We start from the raw sequence: 22,619 nt of genomic DNA on the forward strand, positions 1-22,619 counted from the left end.
CGGCGAGGTTAAAAGACACACAGGACACCAAGGTTCTTCATCCAGGAGTCAATAATCTTTATTGCTAACACACCTTTTTTATACCCCAAGCAGCAGAAGTGGAAAATTACCCAAAAGCAGGAGGGAGGGGGAAGAAATTTAGTTTTAACATCTATTATTGTCAGGTACCGAAACCTCCCTTAACAATAAGTCCATCAGACCAGAAAAGGTCAAGGCATTCCCGTGGGATACATATGTCTCAGACGGACAAGCAGGAACAGAAAAACCGCAAGTTCGCCATGGCCTTGTGAGCTGGCCACACTGGCATGCAGAACAAACTAGTGGAGGTAGGGCTCCAGGGGCCAGGGTGGACCTGCTGCCAACAGACTACCACAGATGCCCAGATAAGTGGTAAAACATTATTTCTAGGTCTTTCAGAAAGACATTAGCATTTGAATCAGTATTTAAGTGAAGAAGATCCACTCCTGATGAGTGTGGTGGAGCATTTCCATAATCCCAGCTACTGGGGAGGCTGAGGGAGGAGGATTGCCAGTTTGCCTGGATTCAATCCCTGTACCACAAAAAAGGAAACAAAGAAAAAAGAGAAAAAAGAGATTTATTCTTATCAATGTGGTTACCTATCATAGAATACGCTGAGTTCTCAACTAGAAAAAAAAAAAAAAGGCAGAGGAAGGATGAATTCTTTTTGAGCTAGAATATCCATCTTTTCCTGCCCTTAAACTTTGGAGCTCCTAGCCAGACATGGTCGCACTTGCCTATAATCCCATAGGCTTGGGAGGCAGAGGCAGGGGAATGGAGAGTTCAAAGTCAGCCTCAGCAACTTAGTGAGGCACTTAGCAACTCAGTGAGATCCTGTCTTTAAATAAAATCCAAAAAAGGGCTGGGGATGTGACTCAGTGGTTAAGTGACCCTGGGTTCAATCCCCGGTATTAAAAAGAACAAAAAAGAAAAACTTTGGAGCTCCTGTTTCTTGGGTCCTGGGACCCTGGGTGTTATACAGCTTCTTCTTCTTCTTTTTTAAATATTTTTTTAGTTATATATGGACACAATATCTTTATTTTGTTTATTTATTTTTATGTGGTGCTGTGGATTGAACCCAGGGTCTCACACATGCGAGGCAAGGCGAGAGATCTACCGCTGAGCCACAACCCCAGCCCCAGCTTCTTGTTGCTGTGACCAAAACACCTGATAAGAACAACTTAGAGCAGGAAAAGTTTATTTTGGCTCATGGTTTCAGAGGATTCTGTCCACAGATGGTGGACTCAGGTCTCTGAGCCTAAGGTGAGGTAGAACATCATAGCAGAAAGGTGTGGTAGAGGAAAGCTGTCAGCTTATGGCCTCAGGGAAGGAGAGAGTGGGATAAAGGAAGGGGCTGGGGAAAAGATAAACCTTTTCCAAGGCATTCCCCCAGTGACCAACATCCTCCAACTAGATCCTACCTCCCAGCAGACCATCAAACTATCAAGCAACTAATCCAATCTTAAGGTCAGAGCCCTCATGATCCAATCATTACCTAAAAGCCCCACCTTGGAAACTTGTGGCATTGGGGACTGTGCTTTCAACACTTGAGCCCTTGGGTGGACATTCCAGATCCAAACCATAACATTGGTACTTATATTATCAGCTCCCCCTGTCTCCTAGGTCTTTGGATTCACAAGGTTATACCACTGACTTTCCTAGTTCTCTACCTTGCAGACAGTACATTGTGGGAATTCTTTTTTTTTTTTTAAAGAGAGAGAGAGAATTTTTAATATTTATTTTTTTTTTTAGTTTTCGGCGGACACAACATCTTTGTTTGTATGTGCTGAGGATCGAACCCGGGCCGCACGCCTGCCAGGCAAGCGCAATACCGCTTGAGCCACATCCCCAGCCCAAACATTGTGGGAATTCTTAACCTCTGTAATCACATGAGTCAATTCATATAATAAATATCATGTATATCTACATCCATATGTTTTTATATATGAGAACACTGAGTAGTGCCTTATGGGTATATTTTTTTCCTATTTTGTTTTGCTTCTTTTCTGCCATTTTAGTTAGATTTCAGGAAGAAATGGTAATGAACATTGGGTTGAAGAAATGGTAATGAACATTGGATTCATTTTACGTGTTTCACTGAAAGTCCTTTTTCATAATTCTTTTACTATTATTATTTGTTCTACTTAGTTGTACATGACAGCAGAATGCATTTCAATTCATTGTACACAAATGGAGCACAACATTTCAATTCTCTGGTTGTACACGTTGTAAAAAGGCACCATCTGCACAATCATATGTGTACCTAGGGTAATGATGTCCATCTCATTCTACCATCTTTCTTACCTCCATAACCCCTCCCTTTGATTATTTGTTTTGTATTTATCTAGTCTTTCCAGTTGGATAGTGAACACCAAAGAAAGAATTGTTGAACTTTTATGTCTTTGTATAGAACCTTCTAAATAACAGCTCTATTAGTATTTGTGGTTGGTATTACTAATTACCTGCAATAGCAAACACAAATATTTGGGGGGACCATATAAGACTTTTCAAAAACACCAGCAATTTCCAAGTCCTCAACCTCCATCTGTACCCACTCCTAAACTTGAAGCGAGAATCAATCTGTAGTCCAGATATCATACTGATTTTCTTTTCTCTTTCCATAATCTCTTTTTCTCTCTCTCTCTAGTACAAGCACACATCTCTAACTCTTTTTATGGTACAATTTTCCTAGGTGTAAAAAACTTTATAGAAACATAAATGGAGGGGTGGGGGTGTAGCTTAGTGATACAAGTGCTTATATAGCATGCATAAAGCTCTGGGTTCAGTGCCCAACACTTCAAACAACAACAACAAAAACAATTGGAAATGGTGTTTGGGTCAACTTCTTTCAAATAAGGCACTAATCCATAACATTAAAATTTAATTGCCATTTTAAATTCTTTTTTTTTTTTTTAGTATTTATTTTTTAGTTTTCGGCGGACACAACATCTTTGTTTGTATGTGGTGCTGAGGATGGAACCTGGGCCGCACGCATGCCAGGCGAGCGCGCTACCGCTTGAGCCACATCCCCAGCCCTTAAATTCTTATAATTAAGAAGTGAGAGGTGATTAGGCTTTGAGGGCTTCCCTCATTTAAAAAATTATTTCTGGGGCTGGGGATGTGGCTCAAGCAGTAGCGCACTCGCCTGGCATGGGTTAGATCCTCAGCACCACATACAAACAAAGATGTTGTGTCCGCCGAAAACTAAAAATAAATATTAAAAAAAATAAAAAAATATTTCTGTCAAGGATACAGCTTGGTATCAGAAAATGGGATATTTAGCCTATATTTAAAGACAATTTTTTTTTTTCAGTCCTGAGGATTGACCCCCACAGCCCTGTGTATGTCAGGCAAGCACTCTACCACTGAGCTATACTCCATGCAACTTTATGCAGATTTATTGCAGAATTGGGGAAAAGAGGCAGTAATGAAAATTTGTAATTAAAGACTGCCTCTTCCATCTGGTGTTAAAGAAAGCATGGCTGGGACCTCAGTTGTAGAACCTGTGCTCAACAACCCCAACTTCTGGGTAAACAAGGAAGGGAAGGAAGGGAAGGAGGGTGGGAAAACACTGGTCCTAAGAAAGAGTCCTGTAAAAGTAAAGCAAGGAAGGTTAAAGTGGGAGCAGGGTTTGGTGGTACAGGAATGAAATCCTAGCAACTGCGGAGGCTGACATAGGATGATCCTAAGTTCAAGGCCAGCCTTAGCAATTTAGCAATGCCAAGAGGGCCGGGGCGAGGGCGGGGGCGGGGATCATGTTATTTCTTCCAGCTGATGCCAAGTGCTAAAGTTTGAATCTCTACCCCATTAAAACACGTTGAGCCAGGTGTGGTGGCGCACACCTGTAATCCCAGCAGTTTGAGAGGCTAAGGCAGGAGAATCATGAGTTCAAAGCCAGTCTCAGTAATTTAGTGAAGCATTAAGCAACTCAGTGAGATCCTGTCTCTAAATAAAATACAAAAAAAGGGGCTGGGGATGTGGCTCAAGCGGTAGCGCCCTCGCCTGGCATGCATGCGGCTAGGGTTCCATCCTCAGCACCACAAACAAAGATGTTGTGTCTGCCGAAAACTAAAAAATAAATATTAAAAAAAATATATATCTGTATCTATAAAAGGGCTGGGGATGTGGCTCAGAGGTTCAGTGCCCCTGAATTCTTTTTTTTTTTAAAGAGAGAGAGAATTTTAATATTTATTTTTTAGTTTTTGGCGGACACAACATCTTTGTTTGTATGTGGTGCTGAGGATAGAACCCGGGCCGCACACATGCCAGGCGAGCGTGCTACTGCTTGAGAGCCACATCCCCAGCCCAAGGTCCTTTTTGTTTTTCATTTTGAGACAGGGCCTTGCAAAGTTGCTGAGGCTGACCTTGAATTTGCAATCCTCCTGCCTGAACCTCCAGAATCAGTGGGATTACAGTCATTTGCCACTATCCCCAGCAAATTACTACTAATTGTAAAATACTCAAGTCTGGGGTATTCTGTTATGGCAGCACAAAATGGACTAATACAGCAAGGTTTCACACCTTAGGTAACTATCTCATGACACTATTATTAAAAATATGTAAAAAGACAACAAAGATAGCACCCAGATCTTGAATTCCAAGATCTGTTGTCCAGTGAGGGTCCCTTGGAGAAGTGATTGGTTCCAAAGTTGAGACAGGGAGATCATGATAAATGAGTTGAGCTGGGTGGGTGATGCACACCTTCAATCCCAATGACTTGGTATGCTGAGGCAGGAGGGTCAGCCTCAGCAATTTAGCAAGACCCTACTCAAAACAAAAACCAAAAAGGGCTGGGAATGTAGCTTAGCCCCTGGGATCAATCTCCAGTTCCCCTGCCAAAGGGAAAAAAAAGAAAAGATGGGTATCTCTGGTCAGTCCCCAAAACTAAGAAAATCTGGGGTGGGGTGGGCTGAGACAGAGAGAGAAGAGGGTTTGTTAAGAACCCAGGAGTCAATTTGAAAGTCTCCTAAGAGCCAAAGGGGAAATAACTTAAGCAACAAAATGACATTGAATTTTTACTTCACCTCAAGACAAAATATACATCCATGAGTCCATACTATAAGTAATCAAATAAATAAATGGGGGAAAGGAGACAGGTCTTCCTAAATGAGTTTCAATTAACAAATGTAGGAAGAAAAGAAACAGAAAAGCTGTCATTCAGAAAGCATCAGAATAACAGCTGTTGTGGACAATAGCCACTAAAACTAGTAGGTGACTTTGAGGAAAAACCAGTTGCTTATGGTTAAAATATCTCCAAGATATCTATTAACTAAAAAGGGAAAACTATAACACAGAAAAATCTAACAGAAACCACCATAAACAAGTGATCAAGGCTGGTGCCAGAATTCTGTGATATAAAGAACTGAGGACACTTCATTTCTATGATCCTCTTCCAAAAACCTCAGTAACAAAAAAAAAAAAAAAAGATAGACCCAAATGGAGGCCATTAGACAAAATAACTGATAAAATCTCTTCATAATTGAAAGGGTATGAAAGACAAGAATGAGGAACTTTTGAGATTAAAGGAAAGGTAGAAGAAACAGAATGCAGTTTCTAGATAGTATTCTGAAAGACAAAATGGATATTAGTTGGAAAACTGGTCAAATAGAAGTAAGTTTCTTGATTTATTTTGCCAAATGTTAATTTCTTGGCTCTAACAGTTGTACTGTGATTATGTAAGATGTTAAGATTAGGGGAAGCTAGGTAGAAAATATAAAGAAACTGTACTATTAATGCAAACTTTCTGTAAATATACAATCAGTTCAAAATGAAAACTTTAATATTTATTTGTTTTTAGTTTTCAGCGGACACATCTTTGTTTGTATGTGGTGCTGAGGATCGAACCCGGCCGCACGCATGCCAGGCGAGTGCACTACCGCTTGAGCCACATCCCCAGCCCCAAAAATAAAAACTTAAAAATTAGAATTACAACATTGTCTTTGGAGCTTTATTTCCACTTCTGGTGTTAATTTATGGCTAACACTGTGTTTTGATTCTAGGCTGTAAGTACTATTTTGTACAATCACTCTAATGAAATGTTTGTGGAACGAAAATCTTTTTTTGACATGATTATGGTTGAGGAATAATACATTTCCTATATTCACCAGGGATTCAACTCCCAGAGTCCTGCTCCTGGGCGGGATGGAGAGAAATTCTTTCCAAGTAAGTCTATACTCTGCCACTGATTCTGTCCTGTCCCCCGCCCCAGGAATACATGATTAGAAAAGAATCAAATTCCTGCCTTCTATACTTCTGCAAGTATACATTTAACAGGTGTAACAGTAAAAAATTAAAATTAGAATTTGTTTAAATGCCCTTAGCTTCAAAAGGAGTAAGAACTGGCATTAAATAAAATAGCAAAGAGTTTAAGCTTGTGAGCATAAGTTCTGAGTTTTATTTAATTGCAAGGAATGCTTCCTAGGTACATACTTTTTTCTCTTCTAAGTTCTTTAGCTTGCAAAAATTGCCCTTGCAGAGACAACGAACAGTGTTAGTATGTTTGAAGAGTGATTTATTAAATCTACCTGTGAAGTGATACATTCTCGGTGAAGCCTTCTGAAATATTTTTTAAAGTAAAGTTTATTTACAAATGAAAGCAGATGGTTCTACAAAATTTACAGGTAATTACAGACTTTCTAAACTCAAAACATACATACATTTAAACATGTAAAGAGAAGCTCATTTTCTTCAAAAGTAGCTTTCTACCACTTTCTCATTGAATTATTTTTTAAAAAAGTTTTGAAAACCTATATTTAAACCAAATCAAGATTTTTCTATAAATGAGACCTTTTTCCAAAAAGTTTAGAAGACATCACAGAATGTGATGTTAAACCAATCTCATCACAATAAATAATTTACTTTTTTTTTTTTTTTGGTAGTGCTGGGTATTGAACCCATGGCCTTGTACATGTGAGGCAAGCACTCTACCAACTGAGCTATATCCCTAGCCTGGTATTTTACTTTTAAGGAACATTGTACAGTATTTCCTTTTTAACCTTCATGTTAGATTTAACTGTGTATATGATATGTAAACACAACATTAATCTTCATTATTCAGTAGTAGACTGTCATATTTACCAAATACCATATAAATTGTCATACCATAATTACAAAAATGGCAAAAGGCAACCTTCTTTTTTAAAAAAATATTTTTTTAGTTGTCAATACATCTTTATTTTTTATGTATTTATATGTGGTACTGAGAATCAAACCCAGTGCCTCACACATTAGGTAAGCACTCTACCAATGACCCACAACACAGAAAGGCATTCTTAAAGGCAACCAACTCTGTCCTGATTTTTGGAAAATCACCACTATTCTTCCTACTTTCTCCAATTTTGAACTGTACCTTTTATAGTATTTTTACTACATAAAGATATTTATAGCACTTTTACTTTGTTGCTTTCTTTTTAGATACTCTGAATTTTTTTGAAAGGCACCAAAATTAGACTCCTTAGTTTCAGATTTTTTGTCCCTTTTTAGAATGATTTTCCTCAGAAAGGGTAACTCTAAGAACTTAAGGAAACAGAAGGAATTGAATGATATAACACAGCAACTTGAAACTTGCGGCATTTAAAAGGTATAAATATATTTATAGGTCCCATGAACTTATCAGGACAAAAAGTCAAAATAACTTTCTGAAGATAAACATGAAAATAGAGTACATTTATTAACAGTAGGAAAACTCCTAAGGTTATAGTAACAATGTATTAAATTTTACATAGTAACACAGTCGAAAGCATTAGAAATTCTTTGCCAGATATTCTAAGCATTATCCTGAAAACCTGCCTGACATATACCATTAACATATAACAAAGCATGGCATTTATTTTTACAGGAAGAAAAAATAAGTTCCATCACAAAAACATATTTACTAGATTTCAGCTTTGATTAAAGTCTACAGATACATTTTAAGGATTAAAAAAGAAAAACAAGATTCATCTCTAAAATAAAAGTCAAATATATGTGCATAAATATATATGTGTATATGTTAATAATCTTTATGTTTTTACAATGTAAAACACTTAGAAACTTTGGGTGGGGGTGGGAGTGGGGGTCTACTGGGGATTTAACCCAGGGGTCTTTAACTACTGAGTCATATCTCCATCCCTGTTTATTTTTTATTTTGAGACTGGGTCGTGCTAAATTGCTTAGGGTCTCATTTAGTTGCTGAGGCTGGCTTTGAACCTGCAATCCTCCTGCCTCAGCCTCTGTAGCCACTGAGATTTTTGAACTCTAGAAAGTTTGACCAGTTAACCTATTTGGCTTTAACATTGTCTAAGTTCTCTTCTGAGAATCACATTGATATTTCCGGTCCATGAGTCCAATATGGATAGAGCCATTATTTTTTTTTCTTCTTTGGTGGCTCATCTTCAGAGCTGCTATCTGTGCTGGTGCTGCTACTACTGGAAGAGCTGGAGTCTGAGTCTGAATCAGAGGAGGAGGAAGAGGTTGTGGAGGAAGCTGAAGATGAAGAACTAGAGGAGCTCTCATCGGTGTCACTGTCCTCTGAGGAAGATGAGGTAGATGTTTCTTCACTCTCTGATGAAGAATCACTGGCTGAACTGTCACTGCTATTGCTACTGGAACTAGTTACACTCTTCGACCTATTAGACAATGAACAGTATATACATGGGAAGCTGATATGTAATAGAATGTTTAGAAGCAATTTCATATAGCATTATGGATGCACATTGTTATGCTTTGCCAGAATGTTCTAGGTTTGATGCTTTGGGAATTGCCTGTTTTAAGTCACAACTGCACCCTTTACAAGATCTTTTTTACTTCAGTAATTTAAACTCTTGGATGGGGTTCCCAATCAGCCTATCTACTCTTACTATGCTTCAGAGTGAATAATACTCGAATAAAGCTGCAGTTTAACAATTAGATCTATTTAAATCTCATATAGAATAATAAATATTTTTATATTCTTTGTTTCTTGATGGTGCTGGGGAGGAAACGCAGGGTCTTGCACATACTAGGTAGTGCTCTACCACTAAATTACATCCCCAGCTTCATACTCTTCATTTTAACTATTTCAGACCAGATAGGGCTGGCCAACAATTTCCTATTCATCTAGAATTTCCTATTTTAAACCAAAAGAAGACATTTACTACTTCCAGGTGTAAGAACTCTAGAAAGACACAAAAAAAGGAGAAATGGAGGCAATAAATTCCAAATAGGTTAGTATTACCATTATTGAATGGCAAACAACAGAATTCAGAATCAAATCTTATATCTGTTATTTCAAAATCACCATTCTCATCCCACCAACTAGCATGACATATATCTATTTAATACTTCCAAAGCCACAAATACCTTTTTTTCTTGGTCTTTTTTTCTATATTGGTCTCTCCAGTGCTGATAGACATGCTGATAGAGAAAAAAAAAGTCCTGTTAATATATACACAGTTTAAACAAACCCTTCTGCCATTCCCCAAAGCTGTTCTACATCATAGAAACACTTGCTTTATAACATATACTCAGAGTACAGTATTCCTTGTTATAACCAAGTAGAAAGTTTCCTATTTTAGGCTATCTATGATATACAATCCACTTAATCAAAAAGAAATGTGGAACAGGAGGAGAACCAATAAGCACAATTTTTTGTTGTTGTTTTTACCAAGAATTGAACCCAGGGGCACTATGTCAATGAGCTACATTTCCAGCCCTTTTAATTTTTTTATTTTGAGACAGGGTCTCACTAAATTGCCTAGTGCCTAAGTTGCTGAGGCTAGCCTTGAACCTGCAATCAGTTTGGGATTACAGGTGCTTGCCACTGTGCCTGCTTAACAGGCATGTTCTTACACAGGTTTGTTTCTGAAAAGGTACACATGAATATTGATGATATAAAAGTTCATTATTTATGGGCTGGAGTTGTAGCTCAATGGTAGAACAACTGCATAGCACCTGTGAGGCACTGGGTTCAATCCTCAGCACCAGAAAAAAATAAATATATAAAATAAAGGTATTATGTCCATCTACAACTAAAAAGAAAATTAAAAAAAAAAAAAAAAAAAGAAGAAGAAGAAGAAGTTGTTGTTTATCCCTGCATGACCCTGGAAGAAATTTCACCTGTGCAGAGTGGAAGACTGCTTCTGTGGAAGTCCAGATGTTTACTATACTATTATGTAGCTAATAGTCCTTATAAAGATGCTGCTTCTAATCTGCAACACTAATTAAACCCAACACTTTCCTACTTCAGCTTATTTAATAAACAAATACTCATCTCATAGGAATTTTGAATGTCTTATGTCAAAGAACATAAAAGACTAAATAATTTTCCAGTTCCCCTCCTATCTAGTTCTTGTAGGAAGCAATCACTATAACCAATCACTTATATTTTCAAAAATAATTCTATTATTCTTTTTTTAACATAAATTATAGTATATTATATATACTATTCTCTAGTTTATTGATACACTTATTGTATATTGGATAGCTTACCATATCTATTCAGATCATGTACCTTATAATATCCTGTTGCCATTCCATTGATAGTTGAGGCAATAGAGCAATGATTAAGAGCGTAGACTCTAGGGACAGACTGGTTGGTTGAACAATGAACTTTTCTACTAGTTGCACAACACGAAACAAGTTACTGTCCTCGCTGTGTCTCACTTTCTTCACATGTAAAGTGAGGATTAAAATAGTATCTACCTTAATATTATAGATTTGAGGCTTAAATAAGCTAATACTTGTAGAGTTTAGTATAGTGCCTAGTACATAGTAAGCATTCACTAAACATTCGCTATTATATAATTTTTTGGGGGAGTGGGGACTAGAGATTGAACTCAGGGGCACTCGACTACTGAGCCACATCCCCAGCCCTATTTTGTATTTTATTTAGAGACAGGGTCTCACTGCTTATTGCCTCGCTTTTGCTGAGGCTGGCTTTGAACTTGTGATCCTCCTGCCTCAACCTCTGGAACTGCTGGGATTACAAGCATGCGCCACTGTGCCCAGACACTATTACATAATTAAAATCTGGAAAACCACCACAAAACATTTCGTCTCTTAATAAAATCTAAAAGTACTTATAAAATATTCCTTTGTATACCACATGTAAACCCACCTTTGTTGTAATAATAATTTTTCTTTTTCTTTTAAAGCTTTCTTTAGTTCTGCTGTTCTTGAAGGCCTATGGAGGTATTTTCTTTTTCCTGTGCATTCATAGGTCCAATGTCCAAATTCCAAGCATTTCTGACATCTAACATGTTGCTTATTTGCTTCACTAAAGAGAAAAAAAAAAAACATTATGAAGTCAAACAACAATAAGTGCTGGCGAGGATGCGGGGAAAAAGATAGTCATACATTGTTGGTGGGACTGCAAATTGGTGCAGCCAATTTGGAAAGCAGTATGGAGATTCCTTAGAAAGATGGGAATGGAACCACCATTTGACCCAGCTATTCCCCTTCTCGGACTATACCCAAAAGACCTAAGAAGAGCATACTACAGGGACACAGCCACATCAATGTTTATTGCAGCACAATTCACAATAGCTAGAATGTGGAACCAACCTAGATGCCCTTCAATAGATGAATGGATTTAAAAAATGTGGCATTTATACACAATGGAATATTACTCAGCACTAAAAAACAATAAAATCATGGCATTTGCGCAAATGGATGGCATTAGAGCATATTATGCTAAGTGAAGTTAGCCAATCCCTAAAAAACAAATGCCGAATGTCTTCTCTGATATAAGGGGAGTGACTCCAAATGGGATAGGGAGGAAGAGCATGAGAAGAAGACTATCACTAAATAGGGAAGAGAGATGGGAGGGAAAAAGAGGGAGAAGGGGAGTTGCACAGAAGATGGGAGGAGAACCTCATTGTTATACAGAATACATATATGATGTTGTAATGAGAAAAAGAAAAAAAAAAGTGTGTCACATTAGATTGGATAGAGAGAAAGGATGAGAAAGGAGGGGAGGAGTAGGGAGGATAGGAAGGGCAGCAGATTAGAATACACAATAAGATTGATGTATGTACATTCCATGTATGTATTATATATCAAAATGCATTCTACTGTCATGTATGACTAAAAAATAAATAAATTAAAAAAAAAGAGAAAGAAAAAAAACAAGCCTTAAGTTTTTTCCTTGTGATACTTTCTTCCTTGAAAAGCATAAATAATATAAAGTGTAAAATGATGTTTATTTGGGGGCTGGGGCTGTAGCTTAGTGGTAGAGTTCTTGCCTAGCACGTGTGAAACATTGGGTTCAATCCCCAGCACCACATAAAAATAAATAAATAAATAAATAAATAAAATAAAGTATCCATCTACAACTAAAAATGCTTTTTAAAATGATGTTTATTTTTATAACAAAGGGCATATAAGGCAATATAGTATGCAATTCAAAGTATATACGGTGTAATTGAATAGAACTAAGTTCAAATCTTGGCTCTTCAGTTCTATTCCAGTAAAGACAGACTAGGTAATTCTGACAAACTCTCTTAGCTCAGAACTAGAAATGATAGTCAAATCATTTTTAATTAATTAATTAATTTATTATTTATTTATAAAATATCTTTATTTTTATTTGTTTATTTTTATGTGGTGCTGGGAACTGAACCCAGGACCTCATGCATGCGAGGCAAGCGTTCTACCACTGAGCTGCAACCCCATTCCTATTATTTTTTATTCTAATTTGTTATATATGATAGCAGAATGCACTACAAAATACATATTATACATATGGAACACAATTTTTCATGTCTCTGGTTGTACATAAATTAGAGTCTCACCATTTGTGTCTTCATACATGTACTTAGGCTAATGATGTCCATCTCATTCCACTGTCTTTCCTACCCCATGCCTCCTCCCTTCCCCTCCCTCCCCTTTACTTTATCTAGAGTTTATCTAATCCTCCATGCTCCCCAACCCAACCCCATTATGAATCAGCACCTTTATGTCAGAGAAAACATTCAGCATTTGATTTTTTGGGATTGGCTAACTTCACTTAGCATTATCTTCTCCAGCTCCATTCATTTACATGCAAATGCCATGATTTTATTCTCTTTTAATACTGAATAGTATTCCACTGTGTATATACACCACATTTTCTTTATTCATTCATCAACTGAAGGGTTTTCTAGGTTGGTTCCATAGTTTAGCTATTGTGAATTGTGCTGCTATAAACATTGATGTGGCTGTGTCCCTGTAGTATACTGTTTTTAAGTCCTTTGTATATACACCGAGGAGTGGGATAGCTGGGTCAAAAGGTGGTTCTACTCCCAGTTTTCTAAGGAATCTCCATACCACTTTCCATATTGGCTGCACTATTTTGCAGTCCCACCAGCAATGTATGAGTGTACCTTTTTTCCACATCCTCACCAACACTTATTGTTGTTTCTATTCTTATTAGCTGCCATTCTGACTGGAGTGAGTAGTTTTGATTTGCATTTCTCTAATTGCTAGAGATGTTAAACATTTTTTCATATATTTGTTGATTGATTGTATATCCTCTTCTGAGACATGTCTGTTCAATTCCTTGGCCCATTCATTGATTAGGTTATTTGGGGTTTTTTTGGTGTTAAGATTTTTGAGTCCTTTACATATCCTAGACATGAGTGCTCTATCTGATGTGTGTGTGGTAAAAATTTGCTCCCCAAATATAGGCTCTCTATTCACCTCACTGATTGTTTCTTTTGCTGAGAAGAATCTTTTTAGTTTGAATCCATCCCATTTATTGATTCTTGATTTTAATTCTTGTGCTGTAGGAGTCGTATTATGGAAGTCGGGGCCTAATCCAACATGATGGATATTTGGGCCTACTTTTTCTTCTAATAGGCTCAGTGTCTCTGGTTTAATTCCTAGGTCCTTGATCCACTTTGAGTTGAGTTTTGTGCATGGTGAGAGATAGGGGTTTAATTTCATTCAAAACATTTTTAACAGTCTACTTGAGGAATCAGAGAATTTAACAAGGGGATAAGAATAACCAAGCCAAGATATGGAAGAAGATTGAAATCCAAAGTCAACGCTTATGTTGGAGATGTTTGCCAAACTCAAGAGGGTACATATCACTTGTCTCAAGTTAGGGAGATAAACTTTGGGTGCAGAGTTGATTCTGAAGCACCATGTTCTAAGAATAAACCAAACCTTATATGGACTGCAGCACAGCTGCAAGTCATCTGTAAAACTGAAAAAAATCCGAATCCCTAAAATCAGACCGAAATATAGCAAGGAGAAAAAAATAGGTGAAAGAAATGAAAAACAAGAAACAAAATTGTCATTCCGTACTGATGATGTATTATAAGGTACATGGCAAATCCAAAAGAATCTGTAGACAAAATATTCTGAAATACTTAGAAGTAATGAGCAACTTGAGCAAGTCTTTTAGATCAGGATCTGACTATTAAGAGTCAGATGGTGAGCTGAGACTATAGCTCAGTGGCAGAGCACCTGTCTAGCAAGTGTGAGGCACTGGGTTCAATGGTTTGTGGAACCCTGTATTAGATAAAATAAGGTCAATATATAAAAATCTATTAATGGAGTGTCTATTTAACAAAATGAAGTTAAAAATGAAAAATTTGAATATGACATTTATAATTTTCTTAAAATTACTAAATACCAGTCAGGTGTGATGGCACATGCCTGTAATCCCAGCAATCCGGGAGGGTGAGGCAAGAGGGTTACAAATTTGATGCTAGCCTCACCAATTTAGCAAGGCCCCTAATAACTTGGTACGACCCAATCTCAAAATAAATAATAAAAAAGGGGATGTAAACTGGGCACAGTGGCACATGCCTGTAATCCCAGCAGCACCTGAGGCTGAGACAGATAGCAGTTCAAAGCCAGCCTCAGCAACAGCAAGGCACTAAGCAACTCAGTGAGACCCTAAATAAAATAAAATAGAAAAATAGGCCTGGGATGCGGCTCAGTGGTCAAGTGCCCGAGTTCAGTCCTTAGTACCAAAAAAAAAAAAACAAGGAGATGTAGCTTAATGATGAAGTGAAGTGCCCCTGGGTTCAATCCCCAGAACAAACAAAAACAATAACAATAATAAAAACTTACCAATGAAAGAAGAGATGTACAAGACTCCCATGTATAAAACAAACATTACTGAGAGAAATTTAACATTTAAATAAGTGATTAAATGGAAGGATATCTAATGTTCAAGACTGGAGATTCAATATTGTAAAAAATGTGAATTCTTCCAAAATTGATTTACACATTCAAAGCAATGCCAGTCAAAATCTCAACAAGTTTCTCTGATGTAGATCAAGTTTATTCTAAAATGTGCATAGTAATTGAAAATGACAAGAATAGCTAAAATCCCCTTGTGAAAGAACAAGTAGAGAAGTCTTTTTTGCCTTATTACAATCCTATAATAAGAATATGAGGGGCTGGGGTTGTGGCTCAGCTGTAGAACGCTCGCCTCGCATGTGCGAGGTCCTGGATTTGATCCTCAGCACCACATAAAAAAAAGGAAATATAAGCATAAGAAGAAAGTATAGCATAAGAAAAAATGACAGATTTTAGTTAGCAACTCAGGAGGCTGAGGCAAGAGAACTGTAAGTTCAAGGCCAACTGCAGCAATTTAGCATGACCCTAAGCAACTTAGCAAGACCCTGTCTCAAAATTAAAAAAAAAAAAAAAGCAGGTTGGGGATGTAGCTCAATGGTAGTGTGTCCCTGGGTTCAATCCCCAGTACCACAAGTAAATGAATATATAAATAATAAAGAATTTTTATTAGTTAAAATATATTATGAAAAGAATAAAAATGGAGTCTAAAAAGGAGATTATTGCAACATATATAAATATGCCCTCACTTCCAGATTATACAAAGAACTGTCATGAATTAATAAGAAAATTATGTATAACAGAAAAATAAGATTAAGTAGAAAATGGAAAGACAGTACAAAAAAGAGACTGGAAAGCACAAATGAATAATAAACATGAAAAAGTGCTCATTCTGGGCTGGGGATGTGGCACAAGCGGTAGCGCGCTCGCCTGGCATGCGTGCGGCCCGGGTTCGATCCTCAGCACCACATACAAACAAAGATGTTGTGTCCGCCGAGTACTAAAATAAAAAAAGAAAAAGAAAAAGTGCTCATTCATGATCAAAAAGCATATTAAAGCTCTAATAAAACACCACTGGAAAGAAAGACTAAAATTAAAAACCAGTAATAGAAAATATTAGCAAAGATATACAGGAAGAGGAATACTCATCTATTGTTGATGAAGAATACAAACTGGTACAACCATTTCACACACATACACACAAAAAAACACATTTACTTCAGTTGAAAAGATGCATACTTTGTGGCTCAGTAATTCCCCTCATAGGTATTTATTCAATAGAGATCCATGCACAACTATACCAGGAAATATTTGTAAGAATATTGCATTTCCTAGGATGGGGTTGTAGCTCAGTGGTAGAGTGCTTGCCTAGCATGTGTGAGGCACTGGGTTCAATCCTCAGTATCACATAAAAATAAATAAGCAAATAAATAAATAAATAAATAAATAAATAAATAAATAAATGTACTGTACTTAAATAAATGTACTGTACTTATCTACAACTAAAAAAATTTATTTTAAGAAATATTGCATATAAAAGAGAATAAAATCATGGCATTCGCAGGTAAATGTATGGCATTGGAGAAGATAATGCTAAGTGAAGTTAGCCAATCCCAAAAGGACAAATGCCAAATGTTTTCTCTGATATAAGGAGGCTGACTCATAGTGGGGTAGGGAGGGGGAACATGGGAGAAATAGATGAATTCTAGATAGGGCAGAGGGGTGGGAGGGAAAGGGAAGGGGCAGGGGATTAGCAAGGATGGTGCAATGTGATAGACATCATTATCCAAAGTACATGTATGAAGACAAGAATTGAGTGTCAACATACTTTATATACAACCAGAGATATGAAAAATTGTGCTCTATATGTGAAATAAGGATTGTAATGCATTCTGCTGTCATTTATTTATTTTTTTAATCAATAAAAAAATAAATAAATATTGCATTTCCTGGCTGGGAGTATAGCTCAGTGGTAGTTTAGTGTGCACAAGGTTTGATCCTCAGCACCATAAAAAAATAAAACCACAAATAAAAAGAATATTGTTCTTCCTTTATGTAGCTTTTTAAATATTGAAACAATCACAAACTCCGAGACAAATTGTAAATAAGTTTAAATAGCTATTCTTCCTGCACCAATTGTGAGTAGCCAACCTAATTCCTCATCCACCCAAAGTATTTTATTGCATATATTCTATAAACCAGGACATTCTTCTACATAACAATATAATGATTAAAATCAAATTAATGTTGATACATTCCTACTATTTTTTAAAAATATTTTTAGTTATCAATGGACTTTTATTTTATTTGCTTATTTATATGTGGTACGAGGAATTGAACCCTATGCCTCACACATATGAGGCAAGCGCTCTACCCCTGAGCCACAACTCCAGCCCCTCCTACTTTTTTTTTTTTTTTAATGGTGCTGGGCCTTGTGCATGGGAGGCAAGCACTCTACCAACTGAGCTATATCCCCAGCCCTTATTCCCATTATTTAATCTTAAGACCTCATTTAAGTTTCATCAAATGTCCTTTATAGAAACACTCAGTTCAGCACCAATCTTGCCCTTGTCACATCACTTTAGTACCCCACTTGACACTTTTAGATTACAGGCCAGTTATTTTGCAGAATATGCTTCAATTTGAGTTGGAAGATTTACTTCCAAGCTCACTCATGTAGCAGTTAGCAGGAGGCTTCAGTTTCTTGCCATATTGTTCACTCCACAGAACAATTCACAACATCACCTTCCCCAGAGTGACTAACCAAGACAACTCAAGAAGTCAGTCTTAGGCAGGCGCACTGGCACATGCCTGTAATCCTAACTACTTGGGAGGCTAAGGCAGAAGGCAAGTTCAAGACCAGCCTGGAAAATTTATCAAGATCCTGTCTCAAAATGTAAAAAAACTGACTCAGTGGTCAAGTGTCTCAGGATAAATCCTCAGTACCAAAAGAAGAAAAAAGTCTTTTATAACTTCATCTGGGAAGTGATCATCACTTTTGTTCTATTCTATTGGTCACACAGACCAACCCTATCACAATGGGTGGGGATTACATAAAAGTATACCAGAAGGAAAAGATCACTGAGGTTCATCTTGGACGCTGACTACCACATCTGATAACCCTACATGGTGAGATTTAGCCAAGAATCTGTGGCAGGAATATATCAAAAGTGATGCTGTATACTTTTCACTGCTATCCTACCAGGTGACACAGGATTCCAATTTGTGTCCTTTTACAATTGTGGTAGTTTAAAATAAGTCTATAAGTTTTTCGATACTACTCATTTCAAGAAGTGGAGCCTAATTTCCTTCTCCTAGAATATAGATGAGACTTTGTCATTTGCTTCAAACTATAGAAATAAAGCAGAGCGATGGACTGTAACTTTGAAGACTAGGTCAAGTAGTTGCCATATCATGAAGATACTCAAGCAACCTTTGAAAGGTCCATGTGGCAAGGAATTAAGGCATCCTGAACCATCTTGGAAGCAGAATTCCAATTCTGGATACCTGCAGGCTCTGGCAACATCTTGACCACAATCACATGGTAGATCCTGAGTCAGAACTACTCAGCTAAGATACTTTTGAATACCTGACCATTAAAAATGTAAGTTAATGTTTATTGTTAAAAGCCACTAAATTCTATAATTTGTTACAGCAATTGATAACTAATATAGTACTCATATTGTGAATGTATATAAACATCCTGCTGTTCATTAAAAGATTATTTATCAATATGAATTAATTCTTTTCTAATTCATTCAACAGGTTATAATCCACCTTCTCTCTCTCTCTTATGGTACTGGGGATTGAACCCAGAATCTTACTAGGCAAGTATTCTACTATAAGCTATATCACCAGCCCACCATCATTTATTTGGCAAATATTTCCTAGATTCTATGGCCTGATATGGCTCCTTCATTCTTTCAGTACTTTATTGCTTTCTGGTACAATAAAATATCTCAGGCCCATCTTGCATTTTTATTGCCCAGGCTGAAATCAGCCATTTCTATAAGGAGTCCTGATGATACTCTGAAATCTGAAACATTTTGAACATTGATGGGAAGCCACAAATGGAAAAGTCCATACATGACTTAATGTAAAGGCTAGTTTAAAAAAAAAAAAGTGCATTAAAATTACCTTCAAACTATGTGTATAAGCTATCTATTAAACATAAATGAATTTTGAATTTAGACTTTGGTCCCATCCCTAAGATATTTCATTATGTATATGCAAATATTACATAATCAAAAAAGAAAAAAACCCAAAATGCAAAACACTCCTGGTCCCAAGCATTTCAGATAAAAGATACTCGACTTGTACAACTAGCTTTCTACAACTTATGTGTATGTATATATATAAAACAAGGAGCAGCCCCTCATAGAGTCACATAGTCAGGAAGGGTGAACTAGACAGGACACCCAGTAATTGTTTCAACTCTCAAACTTAATATGTGCAGAATGAAAAGAATAGAATGCTAGCTCAAGAAATTTGAGAGAAGGGTATGTAACAAAGCCTTTATCTGTTCTGAAAGTATGTGAGTCACATGGCTCAGGTGACTGTTTTCTGACACACCAAAAGATTTTCCAGGTAAGACTGTTATACTGTACATAGGTACATTGGAGGAACTCTGTCAGACAGAGGTATGCAAATGCTGTTTTGATTTTTAAAACAGGAAACAGGTGGATTCCACAAATGAGACCAGTGAACTTGACTGATATCTGTTTCAGGCAAAATTCTGGCTGGATTTATTAAATTCATTCAGAAAGACAAGTCATGATCATGGAGGTATCCAATCTAATACACCTTTGTATTTTTTAATAAGACATCTTAGAAAGCTTCTCACAATATTCCTCGAAAACATCACAGAACAATTAGGTAGACCAGCTGACAGTGCTGTTTATGGGTTGAAGTCAATACAGAGATCCAGTGATGACCCCACATAGTCTGGTCCTGAGTTTAGACTTGTTCAATATTTTTATAAGTAATTTGTATGAGGATACAACTGTGCATGTTCATCAAACCTGCAGTTGACCCAAAGCTGACGGGGATAACTAACATGATGAATGAATGAAAGAAACAGGGTCCAAAAGATCTAAACAAGCTGGAACTCTGTGCTGGATCTAACAATAAAATTTAACAAAGATAAAGTCTGACACTTTTTTTTTTATTATTAGTTGTTCAAAAACATTACATAGTTCTTGACATATTTCATACATTTGATTCAAGTGGGTTATAAACTCCCATTTTTACCCGTATACAGATGAAAGTCTGACACTTAAGACCAATAAGTCAACACAAGACAGAGGAGAGGGCTGGGGTTGTGGCTCAGTGGTAGAATGCTCGCCTAATATGTGTGAGGCATTGGGTTTGATTCTCAACACCACACATTAATTAATTAATTAATTAAAGGTCTATTGACAACTTAAAAAGAAAAAAGATGGGAAGCTTGACTTGACAGCAATTCAAGTGGAAAACACTCAAATTTTTAACTGACAAATCATAACTTGGGACAAAAACAAGGAAGTTAGAAGAAAGCAGTGATTAGCTTCATAAACATCTGTTTCCTTTCAGCTCAATATAAACCTGTTTTTTTTTTTTTTTTTTTGAATGGTACTGGGGATTGGGGCTAGGGTTGTGGCTCAGTAGTAGAGCGCTTACCTAGCATGCATGAGGCACTGGGTTCGATTCTCAGCACTGCATATAAATGAATAAAATAAAGGTCCATTGACAACTAAAAAATATTTTTAAAAAAATGGTACTGGGGATTGATCCCAGGAGCATTCTACCACTGAATTACATCTCCACCCATTTTTATTTTGAGATGGGATTATGCTAAGTTGCCCAGGGTAGGCTTAAACTTGCCATCCTACTGCCTCAACTTCCCAGTTGCTGGGATTGTTTATTGTTAAAAGCCACTAAATTCTATAATTTCTGCTACCATGCCAGGTGCAACATAATCTTTTTGATAGAAATGAAAAACATAACTGGCCACTGTAGGAAGTGAGTACATCATTACTGCAGGTCTTTTTTTTTTTTTTTTTTTTTTTTTTAGTTTTAAGTGGACACAATATCTTTATTTTACATTTATGCGGTGCTGAGAATCGAATTCAGTGCCTCGCGCATGCTAGGTGAGCACTCTACCACTGAGCCCAACCCCTGCCCTGGAGGTCTTTTTTTTCTGGAGACATGATCTTACTGTTGTTCATTGTCCAGGCTGGTCTCCAATTCTTGGACTTAAGCAATCCTCTTGCTTCAGTCATTAAGCACCTGGGACTACAGGTGCATACACCAATACTCCCAGATGTTACTGGGTTTTTTTGTTGTTGTTAAGCCAAATTAGATGAATCCTTTGGAGAGAGTAGAGAAATTCAGAAGAGGGTTTGGTAAAAGAAATTACCCTAAATAGTACCAGGATTCCACAATCCACTTACATAGGGGAGGTGTAATTGCAATTAATTAATTAATTAATTAATATTTATTTTTTATTTATTTTTTAGTTTTAGGTGGACACAATATCTCTTTTTTTTTTGAGAGAGAGAGAGAGAGAGAATATTTTAATATTTATTTTTTAGTTATCGGCGGACACAACATCCCTGTTTGTATGTGGTGCTGAGGATCGAACTTTGGCCGCACTCATGCCAGGCGAGAGCGCTACCGCTTGAGCCACATCCCCAGCCCCACAATATCTTTTTATTACATCTGTAATCTCAGTGACTCAGGAGGCTATGGCAGGAGTATTTCAAGTTTGAGGTCAATTCCAGCAACTTAAGGAGGCCCCAAGCAACTTAAACAATACTTTTTTTCCTTCAGTTGTAGATGGACCTTTATTTTTTATTTATTTATATGCAATGCTGAGAATCAAACCCAGTGCCTCACCCATGTGAGGTAAGTATTCTGCCACTGAGTCATAACCCAAGCCCCAGACTGTCTTAAAATAAAAAATAAAAGGGCCTGGGGATGTGGCTTAGTAGTTAAGTACCCCTGATTTCAATTCCCAGTAACCCCCCCCAAAATTAATTAATTAAAAGATAAAAATAATTTAATTCCAATTGATTTTAAGCATGCTTATTAAATCACTGACAGATCTGCTCAGGGTTCATAATTACCCTCCTATAGCAGGCACATTGGCCCACATCTATAATCCTAGGGACTCAGAAGACTGAAGCAGGAGTCTCACAAATTCAAGGTTAGCCTCAGCAATTTTAGGCCCTAAGCAACTTAGGGAGACCCTGTTGCAAAATAAAATATATCAAGGGTTGGGGATAAAATGCCCCTGGGTCCCTGGACCAAAAAAAGGCTTTTTTTTTCTCTTTCATTTTTCCTCTGTCCTGTATAGTCCAACTATTCTAAAAGAATGACAACAATCAGATATGTAATCCCTGCAACTCAGGAGACTGAGGCAGGAGGACAACAAATTCAAGGCAAGTCTGGGCAACTTAGAAAGATTAAATTATTTTTACCTCAAAAATTAAAAAATGGTTGGGGATGTAGCTCAGAGGTACTGTGCTTGCCTAGCATGTGTAAGCCCCTGGGCTGGATGCCTAGTACTGCCAAAAAAAAAAAAAAAAAAAAAA

At 37.0% G+C, this 22,619-nt stretch overlaps 1 protein-coding gene across 1 annotated transcript in view; it reads right to left on the reverse strand.

Moving 5' to 3' along the window:
- Positions 1–6,389: 6,389 nt before the first annotated feature.
- The window catches only part of Zcchc10 (zinc finger CCHC-type containing 10), a 22,325-nt gene continuing 6,095 nt past the window's right edge, over positions 6,390–22,619 (reverse strand). The window contains exons 2-4 of the mRNA XM_015492757.2: positions 11,093–11,251; positions 9,337–9,390; positions 6,390–8,624 (exon numbers count right to left, since the gene is read on the reverse strand). Coding sequence (XP_015348243.2) covers positions 8,360–8,624; positions 9,337–9,390; positions 11,093–11,251 — 478 coding nt within the window. The 3' untranslated portion in view covers positions 6,390–8,359. The remainder of the gene's footprint in view (positions 8,625–9,336; positions 9,391–11,092; positions 11,252–22,619) is intronic.

This window comes from Marmota marmota, unplaced genomic scaffold (genome assembly GCF_001458135.2).
Source record: "Marmota marmota marmota unplaced genomic scaffold, marMar, whole genome shotgun sequence".
Classification (NCBI taxonomy): Eukaryota; Metazoa; Chordata; class Mammalia; order Rodentia; family Sciuridae; genus Marmota; species Marmota marmota.